Consider the following 22347-nt stretch of genomic DNA (forward strand, 5'->3'; position numbering starts at 1 on the left):
TTAACCAGGGTCATTGCTATAAATGCCAGGAAAGGAAAGGGAAGAGGGTGGCCTTCCTAGGAGTGACACTTGGAGAGCATTTTCTAATATTCTGTTACCCTTTCCCAACCAGGAGGGCGATCAGCCAACAGAGGCTTACGTGCTCCCTGGCTCAGGGCTGATAGGGGCAATATTAAAGCCTAGAGTACAGGATGATAGCTAAGTAAAAACTCAGGCAAGATGGTTACCAGAATTGTGGAGTTCAGTATGAGTGTCCCATACAATAGATTTTCAGCAGTGTGTTTTGAAATCTATCAGCTTCTTATATAATGTATTTATACACACATCTGTATTTACCACACCTTTGACACTTTTCAATAAACATAATCATGATATGAAATTCTGAAACTCTTCTGAGATCCATATTGTTTATGGTATTACCAGTTCTTTGGGGTTTTGTGTTTTGTTTTGTTGTTTTGTTCTGTTTCTGTTTTCGTTTAAACAAAATTAACCCATGTTGATTCAGTAGTAGCTTGTCATTTTTCAGTCTACTTTTTTCCCAATAGATGGCACTGTAATCCATGTAAAATGCTCCTAGACTAGTTCTCTGTGCCAGTCAAAATTCTGGTCATAAAGGCCAGAGAGGCGAAGTGACTTGCTTGAGGTCATATAGAAAGTTATGGAATAAACTATAGTCTGAGATTTCTAACTTCAAGTTCTATAGTTTCTTTATCTGTGTTTCCATTTCTGGTACTCTAAGATTTGCTCCAATTAAAACAAATTCTGGAGTTCCCGTTGTGGCTCAGTGGTTAACAAATCCGACTAGGAACCATGATCCCTGGCCTTGCTCAGTGGGTTAAGGATCTGGTGTTACCATGAGCTGCGGTGTAGGTTACAGATGCGGCTCAGATCCAGCATTGCTGTGTCTCTGGTGTAGGCCAGTGGCTATGGCTCCGATTGGACCCCTGGGAACCTCCATGTGCAGCAGGAGTGGCCCAAGAAATGGCAAAAAGACCAAAAAAAAAAAAGAAAATCTTATTTATGGTATTCAGGGTATAAATATCATGAGTTATAGGAAAGAAAGTATGCTAGTATAGCCACAGGATGCTCTCCCTATAGGCTAACAATGAGGATTAATGTCAATCTTTTATCAAATTAACCCAAATGAAAACTGCCAAGTGTCCCCAGAGAAAGAGAAGAGAGGAAAAAGAAATAAGTATTTCCTCGATGAGGAATAATTAGGTACTGGACAGACACCTGACTACAAGGTTAGGACCTAGCATGATATAGAAACATATCCACATATTTCTTTTTTCTCTGTAGTGTCTATAACAGTTTAGCTAATAAACTCATTTTCATTAAAAATTAACTTTCCCCAAGTACTGGTAGCCACCACCACTCATGCTATGGCGTATGCAACGTGGCATTTTCTGAGAAGCTGAGACCCTGGGTAGCTTGCCTCCAATAGCAGTATTCTTTAATGTTCACTTTTAGTAAGGCACAGAGCTGCTCTGCCTTGTTAAAAAGGTTGTTTACTCAACTAGCACACACAGGCTTATGTAGATATACATACAGAGACACATATACGTACACATATCTTATACTCCTTTCAATACAATCATCCATGATAGCAGAAGACACAGAAATGCCCAAGAGTTTTCAGGCTAACACGGCAGCTTCCATTAGTGTAAGCAAAGGATCACAAACATCGGGTGACAGACATTGTGTGACTTCTGGTCACTAAAGAGGCAATATTACTAAGCTCTGGTACCAAAAGATTGGTAAGGCTGCAGAAAGATAACAAGTTTTCCATTTCCCCATGAGCATAAAGTCGACTACCACCTCCAACCTTATTGTGTTCCCTAATCTGAATAAGCTCTTTGGTGAAAAATCAATGTACAAACAAATGCATTCTTCTGAAGATACTGCTGTATGTTACATTCTTGAAAATGGAACATTCTGAGCATACCTCTGCATGAGTTGTTTAAGAAGAGAAAGGGGAACTTTCTAAAAATCTTCCTCAAGAATATATTTTGAGAAATAAAAACTTTTCTGAAAAATTAAATGAAGTATATGATGTTTTCTAAATATTTATTCCTGTCTAATATTGATATTATTCTTCAGAAAAAATATGTATAAATAATACTATCAAAATAAAGTATGCAAAGAATATTTAGATAGATTGGTCTCAAAAAATTATATTAGAGACCCTTCACAGTGATATACGCCACTCTGATTTAGCTGAGAAAACTTTATGCCTTATTTAAAATTTCTCTTCTATAGTGCCCCACTAAATTTCAGGATCATTTTGTTGAAAAATTTCCTATTTCACTTATGGTAACAAAGCCAGGAACAAATTTAAGTTCAATCATGGGTCTTCACATTAGGTAGCTAACATTTTTCAAAAGTAGAGTATGTCTTTCTATTTGTACATTCTGTTTTTATTGTTAAATATTGTTTTTTGCTGTTTGGTTTTGTTCTTGGCCATACTTATAGCATGTGGAAGTTCCCAGGCCAGGGATCAAACCTGCACCACAGCAATGACAATGCCAGATCCTTAACCTGCTGAGCTACCTAGAAATTCTTTGTTTGTTTGTTTTTGTTTTCTAAAGCAATGGGCCAGAAGTTGCTGCAACCTTCACTCTAAATCACTCTTAAGATATTCTGCATCACATTCTAAAATAACTGGAATCACTCTTAAGATATCCACAATCATACTCCTGAAATATTCAGAATCACAAAGCCACTTTTCATCATAAACATTTAATATTAAAAAATTAGTCTTCATATCTACAACTTGAGTCATTCCTGAATGATAAAACACAGTTCCTAAATCAAACACCCTAGTCAAAACACTGATACAAAACAAATTCTATTCTCAGAAAAGTTTTTCAGTCACAAACAAAATCTTAAAAAGCAATCAGAATTTAAGGCATTCTTGCCTTGCTCTCTACCTGAAGGAAATATCTTTATTTACAAGATCCCGGGGAAGTTCCCATTGTGGCTTAGCAGTAACAAACCTGACTAGTACCCATGAGGATACGGGTTCAATTCCTGGCTTCACTCACTGGGTTAAGGATCTGGCATTGCCCTGATCTGTGGTGTGGGTTGTAGACATGGCTCAGATCTGGCATTGCTTTGGCTGTGGCATAGGCCGGGCTACAGCTCCAATTTGACCCCTAGCCTGGGAACTTCCATATGCTGCAGGTGTGGCCCTGAAAAGACAAAAAAATAAAATAAACAAAAGATCCTGGGAAAGCAACCAGAGCCTATCCAAATGCCTCAAGACACACCACTGAAGCTGCTACTTCCATCGACATATTAGGAATTAGGGAGACAATATTCTGAATTTACTAAATGCCTACAATATTGCCAGAAACTGTGCTAAGCACCACAAAGAAAAGTCAGGATACCTGCGTGGATCTTACAGTTTTAAGATAAGACATACATATAAATTGTAGCATAGAACAATGTGTGATAACCATTATTGATATAAAGTGTCAGAAGCGTTTGGAAGTCAGGGGCAACAGTTCATTCTGGGGAGATGAGGGAGCTTTTATATAAAAAGCATCACTTGAGATACAGTAACTGGAGAAAATTTCGCTGGTAAGGTACTGCAGATGAAGAAACTTTCAAAAAAGTATGGGGGTGGAAAAAGTAGAGTATCTGTAGAAGGAAAGAGTCATGTGGGTGATGCTTAAAATAGTCAAAGGGGAGTAGTGAGGGGAAGCCTGCATAACTTCAAGGAAGAAGAAAAGAAGGTACCCAATGGCCAAGCTTGGTACCTTGGACTTCCTTACTTTGTTGTTGAATTGCCGCCCCTGCAGTCTTTATCAAAGGGAGTGTCACAAACAGAGGGATGTTTTACCCAGATTAACCTGAGGATGGAGAATGAATGGAGAGAGCCCGGGGTGACGGAAAACGGTTCTCAACAGAAAATGGAGGGGGGCCAGTATGTGTCAGGCACTGATAGTATTTCATTTAATCCCAACAACAATTCAGTTATAAAACACATTTATAGATAAGAAGACTGAGGCAATTCAACAGTTGTCAGCCCAGAAACAAAAAGTGGACTGATGGAAAATTACTCTAAGAACCTGGGAGGTAAACATGCCGGAACTTCAAAAGGGTGGGGAAAATCTAGGGTCCATGTCAGTACAAATGCAGTAGAATTGACTGACACAGAATCCAAGTCAAATATGCAGAAAAATGCAACAACTGGAAGAGAAGTCTTTAATTAGAATTATAAGGAGGATGAAGAACCAATCCAATCAAGAAAGTGAAAGTGGATAAGTTATTCAAAAAGGTTTTAATCAAAGAGGGAACCCTAAGACCTCGGTACTGGGACAACTTCAAAGCAATGATTCTACCCTCAGGTGGATGGGGAAGTAGACTATGGATGTAGTTTCCCAGAGTACAGGAAACAGAAGAAAAGTTAGCTCAGTGTAGCATGTGGGAAAGTCTAACTAATTATGATGGGTGACAGGATAGAGAGGAAACCCATGATTTTAATACTAAAAAAAAAAAAAAAGTACAAAACTAAAGAACCCAGAAGGCTGATGGTAGAGAAGATGGCAATATAAACAGATGACTGGTAGATTCAAGAAAAAATTCCAAGGAGTACTGATGATGCCATTACCTGTGAGCATCAGTGAAGAACTAAGAAAAATACTGACTTAACAAAAAATTACCTTAAATTCAGGGAACATAAGAGGACTTCCCTTTTTGACTCCAGCCACATCTGTTATCATTACTATTTCAAAGCCAGGCTAATGGTATGATTTCAAGACTTGAAGATGTTATTATGGCCATTGTCTCTAACTTACAAGATGCCTTCCCTCACTCAGAAGAGGCACAACCAAGGTGATTACCTGCGTCTGGGGTGGAATCCCACAAGGCCAGTCTTGGGGTTCCCAACGTTCTACATATGGTTCAAGGTGTGACCTCCAAAACTACTTTCAACACAAAATAAATGGCAAATTGCAACTTACTTTAATGAGAATTTGGTAAACAATACTATGTGTTGTTTGCTGATGCTCAACTTTTCTATTTTCCTGTACTTTAAATTCATAAAGCGATACATAATTTTAAGGATAAATCCTAAGATTAATGTTATCTTTTTGAGTTTCCTCTATTTAAAACCACATTACAAAAAGGTAGTACCCAGTATGTTGCTTAGTTATTCTTTTGTTCTGCACACACACATACACACAAAACTCTAAGGTTAAAAACAGCTTAAATTTCTAAAACAGGACTCCTGACAACAAATGGGTAGTTGAAGGTGAAAGGTGAAACAAGACCACATATATAACTCATGTAACTTTCCACTTCAAAATGAGATGGAAAATTACACTCGGCTTTATTCCATTTTTCCAATTTTTATTCAGGTATTAAAAAATAATCAGTCTCCTAAATCACACTGTTCCTTCTGCTGAGTTAAAGTTTAACTTTATGTTTCTATTAAATTTATCCACATTCTTAATAAATTTATTAAATCATTCAATGATGTGAAAAATCCAGCTAGTTTTATAGATAGTTTATCTGTTTTGATAAGTAAGAGAGTATTACCTTTTAAAAGTAGTTAGTTACTTCTACAAAATAAAATTTGGAAAAGCAGCTTAAAAGAGAAAGAATAATTGAGAAAAGAACAGAAAGGGTTTTCTTATGAGTCCCTGGCTTGCTTTGTGAGTTTGACTTACAAAAATCAATAAAACTCATGACTGTTCCTCTGAGAAAACCTATTAAAAAGGATTTATCGAATGACTAACAAAATGTAAAATAGTTCCAAATTTCAAGAGTCACTTCACTGGGGTTGTAGAATTCATAAATTTAATATTTAAAACGTTGTTAGAAAAATTTTAATACCTTTTAGCATTTTTAAATAGATAACCAAACTGAGTGGTGAATGAAATATTCTATCAAAAAAAAAAAATCAAGAAATACACAACAGAGGTTTTCAGTTACAGAAGAAGAAAGGGAAGTCCTTGTATTTCATTCACCCCCATCGTACCTGCCATGAACAGTAGTAGATTTGATAATATCCCCAGGTAGAACCACTAAGAGTTCAATGTCTTTATCTATCATGTTTTCCTTCTGTTCCATGATAAAAGCAGAGGATTCTACAGAATCATCAACTGAAGAAGCATCAAGGTATTTGGTCTCAGCTGGAGGAAGTGGTGCCTTGGCTTTTGGTTTTCTCCTAAAATAAAAGCAAAACACAGAGAATAAAATATATGCATCTTAAAAATAACTTGCTAATATCATCAAATTTAACAAAAATACAAAATGTGAGTATAAATGTTTTTCACACCTAGAAAAAAAAAATGCACCAAAAGGTTGTTAGTTTACTACAGATGATGGCATTAAGCTTTTTTTTTTTGCCTATTAAAATTAGTATATTTGTTTTCAACAATATACCCACATTACTTAGTAATACAAAGAAACATGATAACAGAGATTGGATATCGGCCTTCATTAAATGCAACTAATGTGTATTCACTATAGCAAAAATATCGCATTTCCTTTGATGGGATAAACTATAAAAATCCTTACTGTCTCAGAGTAGACATCAGTATCTCGTTCCTACACCTCATAATAACTCTTACTTTGTACCTTTTATTCTATTTTTTCCCCGATTCTAGTGTATTTTGCCTCTCTATCTAGATAAACTTTACCTACCCTTCAAAGTCTAGCTGAAGCCACCCTTCTCCCACTTATGTCCATTGTCTCTCTATATGGCACTCCCATAAATGTAACATTTTTTCTCCTACCTACCAGTTTCTTCTCTCTACCTACATTCATTACTCCCTGTAAGAAAGAAGTATGCTGTATTTCTCACTGTGCTTAGCAATGAACCCCAAACTATGATTGGTTATTTTAAAAGTTATGTTTCTGTTTCAATAAAAAAGTTGCAGGAGTTCCCGTCGTGGCTCAGTGGTTAACAAATCCGACTAGGAACCGTGAGGTTGTGGGTTCAGTCCCTGGCCTTGCTCAGCGGGTTAAGGATCTGGCGTTGCCGTGAGCTGTGGTGTTGGTCGCAGACGCAGCTCAGATCTGGTGTTGCTGTGACTCTGGCAAAGGCCGGCGGCTACAGCTCCGATTAGACCCCTAGCCTGGGAAGCTCGATATGCCGCAGGTGCAGCCCTAAAAAGACAAGAGACAAAAAAAAAAAAAAAGGTTGCAAATATGTATTCTAGTAAATATGTTTCAGTGTCACTAGCACCATCCCTTAACTGATTTATAATAGAAACAATGGCAGATATTCTGAAAAAAAGTCACATGAGCCAATTCAATGATTTGATGAGTTCAAAAAAAGAGACATGAAAATAAAAAATAAAATAAAGTAACTATAAGCACATATACATATTTTGAAAGCAAATTCGAGCTTATGAAAATGTTACTTTTTACTTTATTAAATATAGTTGACATATAACATGATCTTAGTGTCAGATACACTATGTAATGATTTGACATTTACATACATTATAAAATGATCACCATGATAATGACAGCAACCATCTGTCCCCATTCAAAGTTATTACAATATTATTGACTATATTCCTTATGGTATATAGTACATCTCCATGGCTTATTTATTTTATAATTGGAGGTTTGGCACATCTTAATCCCCTTCACCTATTTTGCCCACCCCCAGATTGCTTTTGGAAGAACAAATACTTCTGCTTTCTATTTAGAAAAATACGAATTTTAACTTCTCCCTCTTCCCATTCCTAGGCAAGAATAAATAGCAAGCGAGATAAAAGGGCTTCTTTGTAAGTAAATATGTAACATCCAGCCATTCGGTATTTTCAAAATTTAAGCTCTCACAAATCCAAGCATCTATGTTGCACTCAGTATTGTGAAAAAACAGAAACAAGTTTTGTACCCTGTATATTAATTTTCTAAAATAATAGGCCTTTAGTTTTTAGGAGTATCATTGCAAGCTATTTTATATTTTAGAAAAGATTTCTTTTAGAATAGCAACAAAGGTGATTTTTAAGTGTTTCAATAAATATAACAAGTTTAAGAAATCTATATGAAGAAAAACTTTATCCAATTTTCAAATGTTTTTCATCTGCCAAAACTGACCACTCACCTATTCAACAAACATCTATCCTGTAACAGGCAATAAATACTGGGGAGGTAAAGACAGTAAGACCCAGGTCTCCTACCCCTGAAAGACTGACAGGTACATACAAAGTTAAAAGTTTGATGATTGTTCTAATACAGGTATGTAGATGGTACAGTTGAGGCTCATAAGAAGAGAAAGTTTCCTAAGAATATGGAAATTTTTGACAGATAGGAAATGTGAATTGGGTTTTGGAGAACAAATACAAACTCACAGGAAAAGACAAGGAATAACTGATATTTTAGGCAGAGGCAAGCAAATTAAGACATGAAAGAAAGTAGTACTTCTCAGAATTGAAGAATCTGGTAAAATTCCAGGGAAGTAAAAAGGAGAAATCAGTGACTCAATTTAAAAGCTTTTATAAATAGGAGAATTCAGCAAGGTGGCTTGGTACAAAGTAAACACGCCAATGTCAATAGCCTATGTAAACATAAGCAAAAACTTACCAAATATAATGAAAGAAAAAACTTTAGCAACAAAAAGGAATTTTTTAAATTGTTACAATAAATATAACAAGAATTTTGCAAAACTTATATGAAGAAAATCTTAAATGCCAAATATTCATTTTGGATCTCTCCCTTCGACTACAGATTTGTAAATCCAATGCCTACTTGACATCTGACTCAGATGACTAACTGGAATCTCCAGCTTAATTTAACTTTCAATGCCTCTTTCCAAGCTCCTCCAAAGCAAATTTTTTCCTCTCCAAGATTTCCCATTTCAGTAAATCACAATTCTTTCAGTTGCCTGGGCCAAAAATCTCTGTCTCAAACACATACAATCCAATCCATTGACAAATTCTGCCAGCTCTATATTATAAATAGACCCAGAATCTATCAACAACCTTGATTATTGAACACCTCTGTTCAAGCTGCTAACTGGTCTTCCAACTTCCAACCTTGTCACTTTACACTCTATTCTCAGCATAACTGCTGGAGTGATCCTCGAAATGTTAAGACTGGTCACAGAACATCCTTTCCCATGGCTTCCGATTTTCCCCAAAATGAGGTCTTGAATTTTATAATCTGGCCTCCCTACCTCTAGCCTCACCAGTCTCCCTTCCCCCACTTTCTCCCTAGGCTCGCTGCCTTCCAGTCCTATGACTGACTCTTGCCTTTTTCTTAGAACAATCCTGACTCTGATCCCTCTACAGGATCTGTTCCAGACCTTAAGATAATACCTCTATTTCCCTGCTTTACTTTTGCCTGAGGTCTTATTAGCAACTAATATACCTGTTTATCATGTCTCCTTCCATCAGGGTAATTAATCCCATGGGTATAGAGATTTGTTTCCATTGTTTTGTGTCACACATATTTGCTAATGAATCCTTGCAACAATATCTGCCACACAGTAGGCACTCATATTTACCAAATGAATGAATTCAATGAATAGATCCCACACATATGAGGTTCCTAAGCATACAATTATGAAGGAAAAATGTCCTCACTGCCAAGGTATTTCAGGAGTACCTACCTATGTTGGATTTTAGAAGTTGATTATATTTTATTTTTAGGATGACGTGTATTGAAAAGCACACACTCGGTTTATTAACAAAGGATAACTGGGGACCTTAGGGTTTTAGAAGAATTTCATGGGGAAGGTCAGAAGACAAGCCTATCACAAACAGGGAGATAAAACATCTAAAACAACCTTGTCCACAATGGACTTCAAGAGAGGCACCATATAATGCATGCTGCTACTGTCACCTCCCCATCCCCTGCTTTTATATTTGAGGGCACCTTCCCATCTCCAAGTGTTGGTCCTCCTGGTCTCCATTTGAAAGCCCTCCCCATTCTCTCTGCCTTTACATATACTATGTATCCTTTGAGGTCTGCAGTGAATCACAGTTCCTTGGGACATTTTCCCTGTTGACTGCACACTACAATGAACTCTAACAGTTGTAAAGTTTTGTGTATGATTGACTATTTTATTTCCTAAGGTACTTTGAGTCTATGATGAAAACCATCTTAAATTATGAGAGATAAGCCGACTTTAAAAAAAAAAAGGAAAGCAGAACAAAGCACTAATTGAAATATTATTTCCATAGCATGTCTATTAAGAACATCTTAGTGTTCCCTATTATTATAATAAAGCATTTGTCACCTTTGGTCCTGAAAATTGAAAAGTGTATTGGGAACCATACCAAGATCCTTCTGCAATGAATTAGAAATCCAACAGGGAAGATGCAAATATAAGTAATTAAATAACAAATACAAAGCAAAAAAAAAAAAAAGAGGAAGTATGTTTAAACAAATGGGCAACCTTGAAAATTCAGAGCAATGAGAGCAAGCTGAAATGAACTCTGTGGGAGTATGAAGGCAGGTATCAAGGTATCTTCTTCAAAAAGAAGAGATAAGTGACTCAGTTCTTGAAACAAAAGTAGTTTTTAGGCAGGTGGAGCCTGGATGATCATTTATATGTTGGTTCCCAACTGTGATCCATTTACATTAAACTCAGGAATGTGTTTATCTAGTTAAAGTTTGCTTCTTACATCGTGTAGTCTAGTGAAAAGAATACTAGTCAGGGACCTGGATTTGAGCTGAATCCTAAATAGCTTTAAGACTTTAACTTACTTGACCTTTTACTCACCAGCAAAAATTTTTAAATACCTTTACCTACTCACATTTCTGTCAATGTTTTAAAATTTTAGTTGAGATGCTTTGAAGCAATAACAAAATTAAATTAATGTCACCCAAAGCCAAAGATAGTTTTTAGCAAATTAGTTTTTAGCATAACCTAAGCATAGGAAATTCTTGTACTGCAAAGTAACATATCAACACGCAATAACAACTATAATTTATGGCCTAAGAACACTAGTTTTCATTAATATATTAATGCCATTGAAGTCCCTCCATTCCTTTTAAATAGGCATGATGTTGGAGCCAGTTTCCTACTCAAGGGATTTTTACATAAGCTCCTCTTCACCAGTGGCCTAGTTTGACTTTCTGTTTCACTTTCTCAGAGGCCACTACCTCAACAGTAAAACAGCTAATTTATATAAGAGTGGTAGAGAAAAGGTTATACTGAAAAGATATTTGAGATAGAAAACTTTTCTGTGATGAGGCAAATATTCATTCATCAGGCCTTAAAAATAAGAAGCCACAGTAAATTATTGCTTAAGTAAAGCATTATTTTATTCATGATCTCAATATTATATTCAATTTTTCATAATGAAAATTAAGGTACAATTTCACATCATGCAACATCTTTAAAATACTCAAACTTAACTTTAACATAGAATTCAACTCCAACTGATAGATCTTTTTATCACTTGATTCACAAAGCACTTCCAAATCCTGTGTCCATTGTAATCATTACTCCATCCCTGTCAATATTAATATCCTTAAAATAAATGAAAAGGAATAAAAGAGAAGCTCAGAAAAACAACAGAGATTTACTCAAATAATTCCTTTTAGTTTGAAAGAAAAAACTTTCAATTGCATAGGAGATATACTTGCATCCTTAAAAAGCTATTCAAGTCCAGTGGAATCTCATCTGTTTGCTATACTTATATGATATCCTGTAGACTTAGAGAAATATTATACAATACAGCTTTGATATTAAAGACAAAATATAAGAAAGGAATAATAAGTCTTAAAACAGTAGGTTTTTAAGTATTACATTCTAATGACCCAAAAAGATATTTAACAGCCACTCTGTCAGTACAGAGGGCTACCAAACATTAGTTGCCTTATGGTAATAACTATTGACAAGGTAGTCCTTCAAAATAGCTGAAAATGTTTTGATGGCCCTTAACCTATGCATTTCAACTATAAAGTGGAGATCAGTTCCTCAAAATAATTTATTAGTGTTTCTCTCTGGGTTTAATGAAGCAAGGAAAGATTTTATTAAACAAAAATTTGTTCCAAAGTAGGCATAACAGGGTGCTATGTGCTTGAGGGAATGCAATTAAGAACAGCAAAAGGTTCCTTTTCATGATGAACCTTATATCTAATCAGCAAGAATATATCAGAGTGGCTTTCAAGGATAAGCAGTGATGAAAGGCAACAAGGGGAGACCCAAGGCATTATATGACTCTCAGATGTTTCTCTTGTCAAGGTCACCAATCATCTATGTGTGTTCAAACCTAATAGACAACCATACATCTCATCTCAGACACAGTTGAGTAACCTCCTAAATTCCAATAAGGACACATTTCACAGTTGCCCAATCCCTCTACTTGGGATTCTCTCCCCCTTGGCTTCTTTGTTGGAAACGCAACCACAATTGTCACTGCCACTCCTCAATCTCAAGGCCCTCATCTCCTTGCCTGATGTCTAAGCCTTGAAGCACCCAGGGCTCTTTGTCTGCTCCTTTCCCTTCTCCTTCTATAGTACTCACCTCCATGTAATTTCATGAAACTCCATGGCTTTAAATACCACTACAAGTTGACTCTCAAACTCACAGCTCAACCCTGACCTCTTTACTGAGCTCTGATTTATATGCCCAATCATCTCATGGTCTTCTCCATTTCAATGTCCCATAGGTATCTCACAATCAAAACTCCTGATTCTCCCCTCTACCCCTAAACTCCAAATCTCCCCTAGTATCCCTCATCTCCACAAATGGCTCCACACAAACCACCCTAAAACAAAAATTTAACTAAGGCAAAAAACCGTAGGTATATTTTGACTCCTCTCTACTTCTATCTTCTATTATCCAGTCTTAGGAGCTTTTAACTAAAACATCTCCTGAATGTTCCACCAGCTCTTCTTCTACCACTCTGGCAATTAAGCCATCATCTCTTGCTTGGACTGCTCCAATAGCCTCCTGACTGGTCTCTCTCCTTTTTCCTCTTGTCCCATAAAATCCACTTTCTACAGTGGTCAAGAGTGATCTTTTAAATACTTAAATGAGAGCACATTACATCTCTGACCCTTCACTCTTCTCCAAATGCATTGAGAATAAAACCCCATACTCCTGTCCTTGGTTTAGAAAGCCCTACACGAGTCAGCCTGATGGTTCTCAAAGTGTGATTTCAGGGCAGCAGCAGCATCTGGGACATTGTTAGAAACGCAATTCTCAGGCCCTATCCCAGATCTAGATAATCAGAAACACTGAGGATAGAGCTTTGTAATTCACATTTGCCAACATCCAACTGACTGTGATGTGTGCTCAAGTCTAAGAAATCACTGAGCCAGCCCCAGCCCACCTCTGAGCCCCTGCTTACTATTCAGTTTCACTCCCCATGTAATTCACACCGGCATTCTTTCCCTTCCTTCCCACCTGAGGGACACGCAGAACTGTTCCATCGGCCACAAATGTCCTTAACCACCGACCTTCAAACCTTCTGTTCCCTCCGCTCATTCAGACTTCAGATAAAATATTTCCTCCTTGTAGAGGTATTCTCTGAACACTCAGAAGGGGTGCCAATGCCCATCTCCACACAGCGGTGCTTAAATTTGACTACAGAATGGACTCACTTGAGGAGTTTTAGAAAATGCTGAGGCCTAGGTCCCACTCCTAGAACTTCTGATTTAACTGGCTTGTAAGGATTTTTTAAATCTCCCCAAATGATTCTAAAGTGCAGCCAAGTTTGAGAACCACTGGTCTAGCATAACAGCTGATAGATAGGAGGTATTCAAGAAAAGTTAATGATTTACCTTCCTAAGAACTTTGTAAACTCTGGAACACTGCCTGATGGTTGCTACCTAGGTCAATCAAGTTTGTGTAAATTCAGAAAGGTCTCAGAATCATTGAAGATAACAAATCTTAAATGTAAACCCAAAGCTTAGTAATAACTTTTCCAAATTTATATATATATATATAAATTATATATGTGTGTATGTGTATATATATATAAACTATATTATATATACATGTATGTGTATATATATGTGTGTGTATACATATATACATATATATATATATATATGTATATATATATATACACACACACATATATTTGGCTTCCTTTTATCTAAGAAGGAAATTCCATATGGAGGGAAGGAAAATATAACTTTCTCTTATCTTTCACGGAGTTATAATTTATACAGAGTTATGATTTATACACTTACAAATGTAAGTGAATACATTTTTACACATATATACACACTCAAGGACCCACCAAAGAGCAGGAAAATGTATCTAATAAATTAAAAATTAAATGCTAAATTTCTCCTATCTGTACCATAAATGTTACAATTTCAGTCTGTCTCTGGGCTTTCTTATGTATGATGTTTATTTTATGCACTGTTAAGAGAGTCAAATGTCAACAAGAAGAATGATGAGGAAAGCCTTTAGTAGAAAAGTGTGTATCAAAGGAGAAGATCAAAAATTCATCAAAACAAATGAGCAAAGTTGAAAAAACAGATCTCAAAGCAATATAAACAATGAGTCATAAGACAGTCAACAACATTTATTGGGCACCCACTGTGTGCTCAGTGCTATGGAAAGAATCTGAATAGATTAAAGAAATACCACATGACCTCTTCTGATACCAGTAGCTTAAAAATAAAATGACTCCAACCAAACAATGTCACACTATCCTAAATGGACCCTGCAAAAGCTAAATTAACTGAATACTTATCTAGTTCCAGGAACTGTGCAAATGCTCTACATAGATAATCCCTTAACAAGTCCTTAAAAAAAAAAAAGTATCTTATTACATTCATAAACATTTATAGAGATTAGCAAATAAATACTTTTTCTCAAAAACGAACTGAACCTCCAAAGCCATGATCCAGTGCTCTGTTGCAAGTAAAACAAAAAGGGGGAGATGTTGCAAGACATGTTTCCTTGAAAACTCCATCTTGTCCTTCTTTACTTTATCCCATCTTCCTGCTTTGAAAAACAGTCACAGTGCTGGTAAATGACTTAAGTATAAGAGCAAAGACCTAAAGGCATAAGTGACTTAAGCTTAAGAACTGTTATGTGCCTAGAGGTCAGAGTAAGAGCTTAACCCTTTACCACCTAAGTGGCTTTCTAAATAGTAAAAGAACTTATATAATAGTAAACAAACCCTGTATCATCCACCCATAGCCACTCCTCACTTGATCTCATCTAAAGAGCACAATAAAAGCAGTGTGGTTTCTGGAGGCAGGGCGCTCTTGGTCCCTGAGACCTTGAGTTCCCTGGCTCCCACCTCTACTTAAGATAAATGTCTCTGTGTCTTGTTTTATGTTAATTATTTTTCCTTAAGTTCCACAGCACCCGTTCTTCAGCCCCATCCTGCTGAGCTGGCCCCGGCAGTGCTCACTTCTGCTCCATTCACTCTGTGCATGGCCTTCTGCTCATTAAGAAATGTCGGTGGCAACTGGACTCAGCATCATCTACTGGAAGATTCCTTTGAACTTTGTTTTTATGGCCTTGCAGGCAATGTGTATGGGAAAGTCAGTGCAGTTTATGAAAATTAGCCTGAAAAGGTAAATTAAAAAATGTGATTGATACTACTATTTAAAAATTAAAAAATGATTAACAAAAATATGAGAGAGAACTATGCAAAACTTCTTGGGCTTATTTTTTCTTTGCCACATTAAAAGTAAATATAAAAAAACCCTATAAAGTTATACCTCCATTTTTTTTCAAAAGAAGTTAAATACTTTATTAAATTTAAGACAAAAAAATCATCCACATTTGTATTGTTTTATTTATGTTTTTTGAAACTACAAAACAGTAAATGTACAAAAAGAAATTTTCGCCTGTAGAAGGAAGTTAAAATGTTCTTAGTTTGCAACCCAGATATCCTTCAATAGGGCAATGGACAAACTATGGTACATCCAGACAATGGAATATTACCCCATTATTTTCATTTTTTCCACTAAAAAAGAAATGAGCTGCCAAGTCATGAAAAGACACGGAGGAACCTTAAATTCATATGACTAAGTGCAAGAAGCCAGGCTGAAAAGGCTGCATATTGTGTAATTCCACCTATATTATGCTCTAGAAAAGAAAAAAATATGGACATAATAAAAAGATCCAGTGGTTGCCAGGAGGTTTGGGGAGTGATGGATGGGTGGAGCACAGAGGATTTTTAGAGCAGTGAAAATAACTTACATGATACTGAAAAGATGAAATCATGTCATTACATATTTGTCAAAACCTATAGAATGTACAACATCAAGAGTGATTACTAATGTAGACTTTGGATGGTTATGGACATGTCAGTATAGGTTCATCAGCTGTGACAAATGTACCAGTCTGGTGGGGAATACTGATAATGGGGGTGGGGGAGCTATGCATGTGGGGGAGCATGGCATATATGGAGAAATCTGTAATTTCTGTTCAATTTTTCTGTGAACCTAAAACTGCTCTAAAAACATTGTCTTAAAAAAAAAAAAGAGTTCTTAGTGGGAATGTTTTTTCAATTTTTCAAAAGCCTGCTAGGTAAGGAACTGAAAAACATTAAATGTGGATGTTATAATTATTAAAATATATGCACGCACATATATTAGTGAGAATATACACGTCAGCCAAACAAACACATTATTGGATTAACCAATGATAAAATGAAAGCAAAAATTGCTTTCAAGTCACAATCTTATTAATTTACACAAATATGTACTTTGGTCAATACCAAACAGCATTTAGTCAATTAGCCTGTATTAAAGTTTTAAATATATGCTGGGGAGTGGTATGTGTTGGAATAAGCCATATTCAAAGGATAACACTCACTGCACACTGAAAGAAAATTCCTTAGAGAACTTTCCAAATTAATTTTCCTAGCTACAGTTTTGTCAAATACTGCCTTAAAAAACCCCACTTGGAAATAGTATCTCAGTATAGAAATATTAAAATCTAAAGTTGTACCTTATAGAAAGATTAACCTAAAGGTGGTCTAAATGTAAAACTTAAATTAAAAAAAATGTTTAGATCGAAACATAGGAGAAACTCCTTGGGACCAAAGCTTAGGCAAAAGAATTTCAGACATGATACCAAAGAAACAATCTTTAAGATTTTTTGAAATGTCAATAAGCTGAAATTTATCAAAAAGTAAAACCTTTTGCTCTGTGAAAGACCCAGTTAAGAGGATTAAAAAGACAAAACTACAGACTGAGAGTAAATATTTGCAAGTCACATAGCCAATAAAAGACTTACATCCAGAGTATAGAGAGAGCCCTCTAAACAACTTGATATTACAAAAACAAAGAATTCAATCATTAAATGGACAAAGGTTTAAACACTTTACCAGAGAGGATGTAAGAATGGTAAACAGGCACATGAAAAGATGTTCAACATCATTATCCACTTAGGGAAATGCAAATTAAAGCTGTAACAAAATACCACTGCACACCTAAATCAAAACTACTGATAAGCTCAAGTGCAAACAAGAATGTGGAGAAACTAGATCTCTCATGTGCGGCTTGAACAAGGTGACTCAAAATGGTACAGCCACTTTGGGAAACAGTTTGGCAGCGTAATATGAAGCTAAACATACACATACCACATGACCCAGCAATCTACTCCTGGGTATTCACACAAGAGAAATGAAAACTTACGTTGCACCAAACCCATATGTAAATGTTTACTGCAGCTCTCTGTTACAAACCCAAACAGGCAACAACCCAGATGTGCTCCAACATGAGAATGAATAAACAAACTGTGATTCACTCATATAAAGGAATACTACTCGGCGATAAAAAGCCAGCCTTGATACACTCAATATCTTCGATGATCTCAAGGGCATTATGCTGAGTGAAAAAAGCCAGTCTCAAAAGGCTACTGTAGGCTTCTATTTATGAATCCTGAAGTGACAAACTTAAGATCATAGAAAACAGATCACGGACTGCCAAGGCTGGAGGCAGGGTGTAACTATTAAGAGTAAAGTAAGAGAGTTCCTTTGCAGGATGCCACAGTTCTGTACTCTGATGGGAAGTCACACAAATCTACACATGAATAAAATTTCAAAGAATGGTAAATCAAAACAAATTTTTTAAATAATAAAGAATGCATGTAAAAGTCAATGAAATCTAAATAAGGTCTGTACTTGAGTTAATAGTATTGTACCAAAGTCATTTCTCTGGTTTTGATAATGTACTATGGTTACGTAAAATACTATTATTGGGGGGAAATGTGGGGGAAGGCAGAGGGGAAACTCTGCACTCTTTTTGCAATTTATTCCAAATCAAACCATTCAGAAATAGAACACAATAAAAATCTATGTAAGGATGTAATTCTCAAAATTCGATGGGCATTAGAGTCACCTATGGAACTTGTTACTAATACAAATCTGCTTGGGTGGCCCCACTTATTTAAAAGGAATCTGCATATGTGGTCCAGGTAATATGTATTAGTGATCAGCACATTACAGTTTGAGAACCAGCGGGCTAAAATAAAAGCAAAGGTATTAGAAAGAAAAATGATGATCTCCATCAATATATACTGTTCTATTTAATGGCTGGCTAATTACTAAAGAAGTCCTACCTACACAGACCCTTATTCATAGACTATCTTGCTAAGCCAAGAGACTCAATGAAAGATACACAAATGAAAATTTTTGATCTATTTTAAAAATGCAAATACCATTATTCATGACACAAATATGTTACATCAGTACAGAAGTGAAAATGCTGATTTAAAAAAAATGTTATTAAAACAAAGGCATGTAGAAAAAAACATTCTCAGTAAGAAACAAAGGTTACATTTTAAAATTTCTATTAAAGTTCCTTACTTGTGCATCTATGTAAAATCACTGTTGTTGGGAAACTACACACATAAATACAAGCATGAAGGCATTTGATCTAAAAGCTTCTTTTGTTAGAAGTAAATTATTAAGGAATTCCCATTGTGGCTCAGTGGTTAACGAATCCAACTAGGAACCATGAGGTTGTGGGTTTGATCCCTGGCCTTGCTCAGTGGGCTCGGATCCCACATTGCTGTGGCTCTGGAGTAGGCTGGCAGCTGCAGCTCCAATTTGACCCCTGGCCTGGGAACCTCCATATGCCAAAGGAGTAGCCTTAGAAATGGCAAAAAGACAAAAAAAAAAAAAAAGAAATTATTAAAAGATCAACCTAGACATTACTTCATATACAACAAAAGAAGAATTAAATCTCAGGAAGTTTGCTAAGACTTCCTTCAATTATTTTCTCCCAAGAAGCCCTTCACTAAGTGGCACAACTTTCAAACCCCAGACCTACCATATTTGCAATTACCTTGCGGGGTCTTTGTGACAAGCACCTAACACTACTAGGCCTCTTTGACCTTTCCTCTTTGAGGAATGAGTCACAGTTTTGCACTGCCTTCCATTCATCTTATTACCAGGAGAAATGGAGCAATATGACAGAGAATACATCAAATCTTAGAACACCTGAGGCTGCTGAATCTCTATCAGTTTCTGAAAGACTCTAATCTCTATCTTAAACAGTTGCTACAAGCTCTTAAATGCTAGCTCATTCATGTGCTCTCATCTCTGTGGAAAATTAATTCTTTTGGAAGAAAAATTAGTCATTTTCTGAATATGCTCAAACAGTTTAGCTGTTTTTCGTGATAATTATCAAACATAATAATTAGCAAAATCTAGAATGTGGATAGTCTATTATCTGGTTTCTCTATCAAATTGACAATATGGGGAAAAAGGTGAGGGGTGGGGTTGAAGGGAAGGGGGTAGGAACTGATACAGAATGAGAGATTTATGCAACATAACTACCAAAGTAATGTGCAAAACTGAATCAAATTTGGACAAAATGATTGTTAGAGAAATTTAAATAAAAACTGAGTGTAAGATGATAGTCAGAAAGAATTGTTTTGTTAGGTACAATAATACCACAGGAGGCAGGTTTAAAAACAAAAGTCCTTATTACCTCTTCCACTCTAATACTTAATTGTGCTTCAAGTAAGCAAAAATCACCATTTTTCTTTCTAATATCTTTGCCCTAACTCTAACCCATCTCAAGCCCTAGGCAACCACTAATGAACCTTCTTTCTCTATATACTTGTCTTTTTGGATATTTCATATAAATGAGATAATATAATATATATCCTTCCATGACTGGCTTATTTCACTTGTCATAATGCTTTGGAGGTTCATCCACATTGTAATATGTATTTATACTTTGTTACTTCTTATTACCCAAGAAAATTCCATTATACGAATATATTTTATTTATCTGTTCACCAATTGATGGACAGTGGGTTGTTCCCGCTTTTTGGCTATTGTAAATAATGCTGCTATGAACATTTACATGCAAGTCTATACACATCCCTTCTTGGGATGTCATTCATGTTCATACCCCACAACAAAACTAATATAGCCTCTTCCTAGTATCCAATGAAATAATTCTTCTGTCTCTCACCAGGTACATGGAAATAGTTTAAAATCATGATTCCCCAAAGTTATCTGAAGTCACTGGCATTTAAAATTACCGCTTATTCATGAAAGACCAATACATATTCAAGAGTTATAAGCCATACTTAGATTATATAAAACATAGCTTCATACACAAATTGATGATCCAAGAAACATTTTTATTATACTTAAAATAGCACAAGACTCTGCTTTTCTATTAAGCCATTCTTCTTTCAACTACAGATCAATGGGTTAATAGAAATATTAAATATACAATAACCATAATGAATAATTAAACATATTTGTTTTAAGATAAGATACAAAATAGCAATCACTGAATAGACTAACATTATCTAACAAAGGACAAGATAGACAGTATAATTGAAAACACAGCATAACTGCATTTAATTTATACTAACTTCACTACTTAAACCTAGAAAAGGTTCCCCTATAAGCATTGCTTATATATTAATGTGTTTTTCAAAACTGTACTTTTATTTTTATTTTTGACCACCCCCATGGCATGTAGAAGTTCCTGAGACAGGCACTGAACACATGCCACACGACCCGAGCCACAGCAGCGACACCGCCAAATCCTTAATCTGCTGAGACCCAAGGGAACTGCTCAAAACTGTAGTTTTAAACAGTTTGTTTTAATTATTTAAACTAAATAAGTGTTTTTAGTGTTTTTCCTATAAATTTAAATAAATTCATATGGAGAAAAAAATCTACTGTTTTTAAACCTATAAACAGAATAGATATTATTACCTTACAAAAAATAGTTTGCAAATAGTGGTTTAGGAAAGAAATGCAAATAAAACAAAACTAATATTTTTAATCAACAGGTTATTTTAAAAAGCCATTTAAAGTAGGAAATCAAAATCTCAAGAAAACATTAAGCATCTTAACTTAAAATACACATACATTAATTCATTGATGTTTGACGTAGAGTGAAATCTCTATATTTGCAATTGTACCCGATGATTGAATTTTCACCTTGTACTTCTGGCATAAGTAGCACATAATGACTTGCCCTCCACTTCCATTTTTTTTTAAGTAAGCCAAGGATTTTGACACAAGCAATTTGAATGCAAATTCCTTGATTTTAGTATCTCATTCACACATAATTCAATGTTACCTTTTTTGGGGGAGGGGGTTGAGGTAACCAGCTCATCAAAGCTTTTCTCGGAAATATTTAACTCTGCTTTTCTAGAACAACTCTCTTATTGAATTCAAATCATATGTTTATAATACTTAGGTTAATTACATTATTACAATAATTATAAAAACAGGTCTTAACAGGTTAGGAAATATTCATAACAGATTTTTGATTTGAGGGGTTCACTATGCCAAGGACAGGCATTTAGCATGTTTTACTAAGGGAATGGCAATTTTATTTGACCCAGTGAATGAATAGAATGAAATTTAAGAGCTTCTACAGTATTAGACTAGACATAGGATTGCTGCAAAACAGTGATCCATACATACACTGATAAATCTTTTTAAGAAATTGTTGCCCCAAAATTCAATTTCGTTAGTTAATCCAAACAACAATTGCATGCCAAGCAAAACACACACCAGCTACCTCTTAATTTACCTCTTAATTTTATAAGAAAGATAGTAAAAAAAAAAAAAGGGAACATCATGAATCAGATCTCACATGTCAGAAATGATACTAATAATTCAATAGACTAATAACCTAAGCAGTAGTAAGATATAAATGCATAAACATATGTCTCCAAAAACCATCACTTTTAACATTCTATAGAAATAGTCCCTTTTATCCAAAGAAGAATGACTTGAAACAATACATTTCTCCCCACCCCCTACCTTTTTATTGAAGTATAGTTGACCCAAAATGCTTCTGGTATACAGCAAAGTGACTCAACCACTGACACTTATATATGTATCTAGTCTTCTTTGGATTCCCCTCCACTACAGGATACAAGACACTGGATATAGTTCCTGTGCTACCCAGCAGGTCCCTACTGTCCATCCACTTTAAACACAGTAGGGT

General features: G+C 35.5%; 1 protein-coding gene across 6 annotated transcripts in view; it reads right to left on the minus strand.

Annotated features, from left to right (window-relative positions):
* COBLL1 (cordon-bleu WH2 repeat protein like 1) overlaps nucleotides 1-22347 on the minus strand; it is a 151289-nt gene that overhangs the window by 58016 nt on the left and 70926 nt on the right. For all 6 annotated transcript variants that reach the window (XM_047772757.1, XM_047772755.1, XM_047772760.1 and 3 more), the window contains one exon: nucleotides 5990-6178. In XM_047772757.1, the coding sequence (XP_047628713.1) occupies nucleotides 5990-6178 (189 nt within the window). The remainder of the gene's footprint in view (nucleotides 1-5989; nucleotides 6179-22347) is intronic.

Source organism: Phacochoerus africanus, chromosome 3, assembly GCF_016906955.1.
Source record: "Phacochoerus africanus isolate WHEZ1 chromosome 3, ROS_Pafr_v1, whole genome shotgun sequence".
NCBI classification, from domain to species: Eukaryota; Metazoa; Chordata; class Mammalia; order Artiodactyla; family Suidae; genus Phacochoerus; species Phacochoerus africanus.